General features: G+C 46.5%; 1 protein-coding gene across 2 annotated transcripts in view; it reads right to left on the minus strand.

The window, feature by feature from the left end:
- Window positions 1–2,891, minus strand: part of ARSB (arylsulfatase B) — a 163,341-nt gene extending 160,450 nt beyond the window's left edge. For both annotated transcript variants that reach the window (XM_034656414.1, XM_034656415.1), the window contains exon 1: window positions 2,402–2,891. In XM_034656414.1, coding sequence (XP_034512305.1) covers window positions 2,402–2,719 — 318 coding nt within the window. In that variant the 5' untranslated portion in view covers window positions 2,720–2,891. The remainder of the gene's footprint in view (window positions 1–2,401) is intronic.
- Between the last annotated feature and the right edge of the window lie 3,109 nt (window positions 2,892–6,000).

The following is a 6,000-nucleotide window of genomic DNA, read 5'->3' on the forward strand; positions in this document are numbered from 1 at the left end:
AATGCAGAACTATTTGAGGCAGACCTTGTATTCTCTCCTTTCTTCTTTACTCAAATGCTCCTTTACTCCTACTAAGTGTCCAGGGAAAGATCTGCCTCAGAGCAGGGATTCCTGATTACACCTTGCAGCCGAAGTTAGACCTGTGGAAAGTACTTAGGGCTGCTGGTGAAGGGAGCTACTCTTTACCTCCATGGAAACCTGGCTTACAGCTACTTCTCAGGCCTGTGGTAAAAGTCTGTCTTTTCTGTTTCCATAAGTCTTCAGATCACTGTGGAAATCTTTATCACAAATAAACCCTCCCTTCTCTTGGTCTCAGGGCAATGAGGCTAGGGTTGATCAGAGAGGCTACATGAACAGAGACCTGCAAGCGCAAGGTTCAAGCATGTCCCGTGACTTGCACAGTAAGGACTCAAAATATGCTTGTTGAACAAACAATGCCTGTATAAGGAGTTATGCTTGTATTTTCAAACGGTATCCATTTATTGTATTTAAAATAGCCATAATCACATCAGGATCTTATAAAATCATTGATCTTATTCAGATTAAGCAAAAAGGATACAGTTTTATGGGCCTGAGATGACTAGTGGGTACAGGAGAGGCACAAGACCCAATTTTACCACTTTCCAGCTGTGTGATTCTTGACATGTAATCGAACGTCTAGAAGTTTATTTCCTCATCTGTAAAGGGGGATTAAAAGTTACAGCTACCTCATGGGCTATTTCAAGAATTAACTTTAAAAACAGTAAAGCGCCATGCAAATGTTCTTGATATTCTTAGCTGTCTAACTTATGTGCACATTCTCCACAAGTATACGTATCTCTGTTAACTATACAGAAGTTTTTAAAGAAAAGCTTTTAGAGATCATGTGAGTTGGCACTTCACATCTGTCAGGTTGGCTAGTAGCAAAAGAACAAGAAATAACAAGTGTTGGTGAGGATGTGGAGAAAAGGGAGCCCTTGTGCCCTGTTGACAAGAATGTAAATTGGTACCGCCACTTGGGAAAATAGAACGGAAGGTCCTCAAAAATTTAAAAAGAGAGCTCTCACAGGACCCAGCAATTTGGCTTCTGGATAGTTATCGGAAGAAAAGGGCAAACCAATCTGAGGAGATCTATGCACCCCTATGTTCTCTGCAGCACTCTTTACAAAGCCAAGGCATGGAAGCAACCTAAGTGTCCATCCACAGATGAACGGAGAAATTAGATGTAACAGATGCGTACAAGGGAATCCTACCCGGCCATAAAAAATGAATGAAATCTTACCATCTTCACAACATGCGCAGACCTAGAGGGTATAATGCGAAGTGAAGTAAGTCAGAGAAAGACAAATAACATATGATTTCACTTATGTGTAGAATCTAAAAAACAAAACAATGCACAAACAAAATAAAAGGAGCAGCTTTATAGAGGAAACAGCTGGCTTCCGGAGGGGAAGGAGTTGGGGGCAGGCGAAAAGGGCGAAGAGGATTCAGAGGAACCAACTTCTAGATAAAAAAATAAATTAAGTCATGGAGATACAACATACAGCATTGGGAATATAGCCAATAATATTGTCATAATTTTGTATGGTGACAAACGATAGCTAGACTTATTGTGGGGGTCATTTCATAATGTAGAAAAATATAGACTCACTATGATGTACACCTGAAGCGGGGATGATTATATGCCAATTAACTTCGATGATTAGATAGATAGACAGATAATAACAGTGCTCAGAAGCGTTGAATCAGAAAGGAGTATCAGCAGCCCAAGAAAAATCAACCTGGGCAGGTTCACCGTGCTGAGAACTGGAAAAATGACTCTCTAGTAGGTCAGTGCTAACCTAGGACCGCTGGGTTCGCAGGGGGAGCAGAATCGCACCCTCAGCGGACACGCTTTTCCCTTTACCTGGCGCCCCGCCTCTGCTTTCTCGGCCCCTCTCCGCTCTCTGCTCCACTCCGGGGTCCCCAGCCCGCTCCCTCCCCTCCGTCTGTCTTCAGAACCTCTCCGCAGAGTGCACTCTGACCCTTCGGCCTACGGCTTGCAGGCCCAGCAACTAGCGCTCCCCTAGAAACCCTTTCACCCCGACCTGTAGAAAACGAAAGACTGAAAAAGCCCTGGAGGAGGTGGGGCTCCGGGGGCTGCGGGTCGCCTAGGAGCGCGCATGCGCAGAGGCCGCGGCGGCCTGCGGGGCCCCGGAGGAGCGGGGATGGCACGGCCAGGGTGAGCCGCCGCCTCGCCTGAAGCCGGCTCGGGGACCTGAGCCCGGCTAGCCAGCGCCCGCCGCGGCCTCCCCACTTCCCAGAGGCTCGCGGGCCGTGAGGCCGGGCGGCGGGGGGCGGCAGGAGAGCCAAGCGGCGGCCGCGGGAGGGGCGGAGCGGGGTGCGGGCGCCGGGTCGGAGGGCCGCCGGGGGCGCTGCGTACCTGGTAGCGGCCGGTGAGCAGCTGGCTCCGCGAGGGCGTGCACAGCGGCTGCGTGTAGTAGTTGTCCAGGAGCACCCCGCCGGCCGCCAGCGCGTCCAGGTGCGGCGTGCGGATGTTCGAGCCGTGGAAGCCCACGTCGTTCCAGCCCAGGTCGTCCGCCAGCACGAAAACGAGGTGCGGCGGCCGGCCGGCCCCGGCGCCTGCGCCCCGCGGGGCCCGCAGCAGTAGTAGCGGCAGCAGTAAGGGGAGGACGCCGGGGAGGAGCGGACGCCGCAGGCTGGGGCCTCGGGGCAGGCTCGCCGCGCCACGCCGGCCCATCCTTCGCTGCCCACGGTCCCCGTGCCTGTGGCGCCGGCAGCCGCCGGCACCGCTTATAGAATCAGGAACTGGGCGGCTGGGGCCTGCCCCGCCTCCGCACGGGATTTCACCCCCGGCGGGCGGCGGGCGGGAGAGGGCTGGCGCCCGAGCCCCCGCCGCCTCTGACCCGGGCCCGGGCCGGGTGTGATGGGGGAGGAGCCAGCGGAGTAGCACCCGGGGCTCCCGCTACCCAGCGGCGCGGAAACTCCGTTAATGCTTGATGGGAGCCAAGGTTTCTTTCCGGAGATGAACTTTGCATCGTAGCATCCTCGAAGAGGAGCAGATTTGGTCTTTTTAGTAACTCTTCGTAATTTACAAAACATTTTCTTTAAATTTCGGGACAACCTCGGGGACTAGGAACTATGAATAATGCACCCTCCTTTTTTTTTTTTTTTTTCAGAATAAAGAAGTTTGTAGTTTGTTGAACCTAACCCAAACTCAGATCCTGAGCCGTGATGTTTTAAAAGTCGTGGGGGGAATCATTTCTAGCAAAAGAACTCAGACTTGGGCAAGTGGGAGGTCGGTGGAGCAGAACTCTAGATGATGTTTCAGATTCATTTATGAATAGCCTACGCCAGTGCAGCCACTTCCTTCTCACTACCCAAAAGGGGGCCAAATACATACTCCGACTGCACGGTGACCTTTTGAAGGTGCAGTTTTACTTAGGCTGCCCTGAGGATTTTGTGGGCTGTTGTGTGACCACTGAGTAGCTCATTAGCTTGCCCAGGTATGAACCCCTTCAGGGCTGGCTCCACAAGAGGTATAGTATCTAATTTGCCTGAAATCATCTGAGGATGGAAGGAAAAAATTCCCTTAACCACATGCTCATTGAATTGGGAAGTTAGCCTCATGACCAGTACATTCCCACTGCCTTCCAAAACTCTGCCTCGTCTATGTCTGGAGATAGATTGTAACTATTTACAGCTATGGGGGCGGGGGGTGGGGCGGTGTCGGTTATGCACTGTATCCTTTCAGGTTATCTGAGTCTGATGCCATGGGAATCATTTCACGGATAACTGATAGTAATGGAAACTAATGCTTTTTTAAAAAACATTTTTAAATTTAAGTTCAATTAATTAACATATAACATATTATTGGTTTCAGAGGTACAGGCCCGTGACTCATCAGTCTTACATAATACCCAGTGCTCATTACATCACATGCCCTCCTTAATGTCCATCCCCCGGTTACCCCATCTTTCCACCCCACTCCCCTCCAGCAACTCTCAGTTTGTTTCCTATGATTAAGAGTCTCTTANCTGTGGAAACTAATTCTTATTTATATATACACAAATGAATTCTATCCAGAATGACAATCCCCACCACCACCGTGGAAAAAAAGTTTTGCCTCCACTTGCACATTTATTTTAATATTCATTATCTGATCCTTGGGTTGTNATGGATTGTCTCCTAATTTTGGTTTCATCTTGTTTTATTTTTTCCTCTCTTCTTCTATGATCCTGTATTTTGTTTCTTAAATTCCACCTGTCAGTGAGAATATATAATTCTTTCTCTATTGACTTATTTCGCTTAGCATAATACCCTCGAGTTCCATCCATGTGAAAGCAAATGGCAAGATTTCATTTTTTGATGACTGTGTAATATTCCATTGAATATATACACCACATCTTCTGTATCCATTCATCTGTCAATGGACATCTGGGCTCTTTCCATAGTTTGGTTATTGTGGACATTGCTGCTATAGACATTGGGGTGCACGTGCCCCTTTGGATCACTACATTTGTATCTTTGGGGTAAATACCCAGTAGTGTAATTGCTGGGTCATAGGGTAGCTCTATTTTCAACATTTTGAGGAACCTCCATACTGTTTTCCGGAGTGGCTGCACAAGCTTGCATTCCTACCAACGGTGTAGGAGGGTTCCCCTTTCTCCACATCCTCACCAACATCTGTCGTTTCCTGACATTAATTTTAGCCATTCTGATGGGTGCGATGTGAGGTGGTATCTCATTGTGGTTTTGATTTGTATTTCTCTGATGCCAAGTAACGCTGAGCACTTTTTCATGTGTCTGTTGGCCATTTATACATCTTCTTTTAAGAAATGACTTTTCAGGGGCACCTGGGTGGCTCAGTCATTAAGCATCTGCCTTCGGCTTGGGGCATGATCCCAGAGTCCTGGGATCGAGCCCCACATTGGGCTCCTCTGCTGGGAGCCTGCTTCTTCCTCTCCCACTCCCCCTGCTTGTGTTCCCTCTCTCGCTGGCTGTCTCTCTCTCTGTCAAATGAATAAATAAAATCTTAAAAAAAGAAAAAGAAAAGAAATGACTTTTCATGTCATCTGCCCATTTCTTGATTGAATTCTTTGTTCTTTAGGTGTTGAGTTTGATAAGTTCTTTAAAGAGTTTGGGTACTAGTCCTTTATCTGATAAGTCATTTGCAAATATCTTCTCCCATTCTGTTGGTTGTCTTTTGGTTTTGTCAACTGTGGAAACTAATTCTTATTTATATATACACAAATGAATTCTATCCAGAATGACAATCCCCACCACCACCGTGGAAAAAAAGTTTTGCCTCCACTTGCACATTTATTTTAATATTCATTATCTGATCCTTGGGTTGTCCTTTGAACTAGTTTTAACACCTTTCCAGTTTCCTCATTACTGAATTAAATAAAATCTTCAACATGTATCCATTTTTATATATGTACAAGGGTCATGATTTTATCTTTTTTTGAAAATTATCCTTTAACACAAAAGGAGTGTTTTCCTTTTACATGTATTTTTCTTCGCATGAAGTGGATTAGTTTATGACGCATCCAAGTTTAATCTCTAGTGGAATCAGTGGAATTTAGCAGGAAAAAATTAAAGTTTAGCATTAAATTCAAAAGAATAATTTTGAAGAGCTGTTTGAGTCTTATTAAGGCTTGAAAATTTCCTTTAAAGACCCTGTAAGAGACCATAAGGGCTTGAGAATTCTCCACTATGGCCCTTGCATGTCCTTCTTCTCCAGAACTGTTTCTCCCTACCCTGCCTGATAGAAATCAAATTGCCCAAACACGGCTGCTAATCTGCAGAAACCGTTCCTCCTTTGACCATCTGCTCCAGAAACTAGCTAAACTTACACTGAGACTTCTCATATCCTGCATTTTTGAACAAAAACCTATGCCAATTGTGCTCTGGAAATGTGCAAATGAGTTCATTAAAAAGAGTTAATTTTATTTTTATGTATTGAACACGATATGCAGTACAGCCTAGTTATTATGAAGTCTCTCAATTGGATTTTGA

Source organism: Ailuropoda melanoleuca, chromosome 3 (genome assembly GCF_002007445.2).
Source record: "Ailuropoda melanoleuca isolate Jingjing chromosome 3, ASM200744v2, whole genome shotgun sequence".
Taxonomy (NCBI): Eukaryota; Metazoa; Chordata; class Mammalia; order Carnivora; family Ursidae; genus Ailuropoda; species Ailuropoda melanoleuca.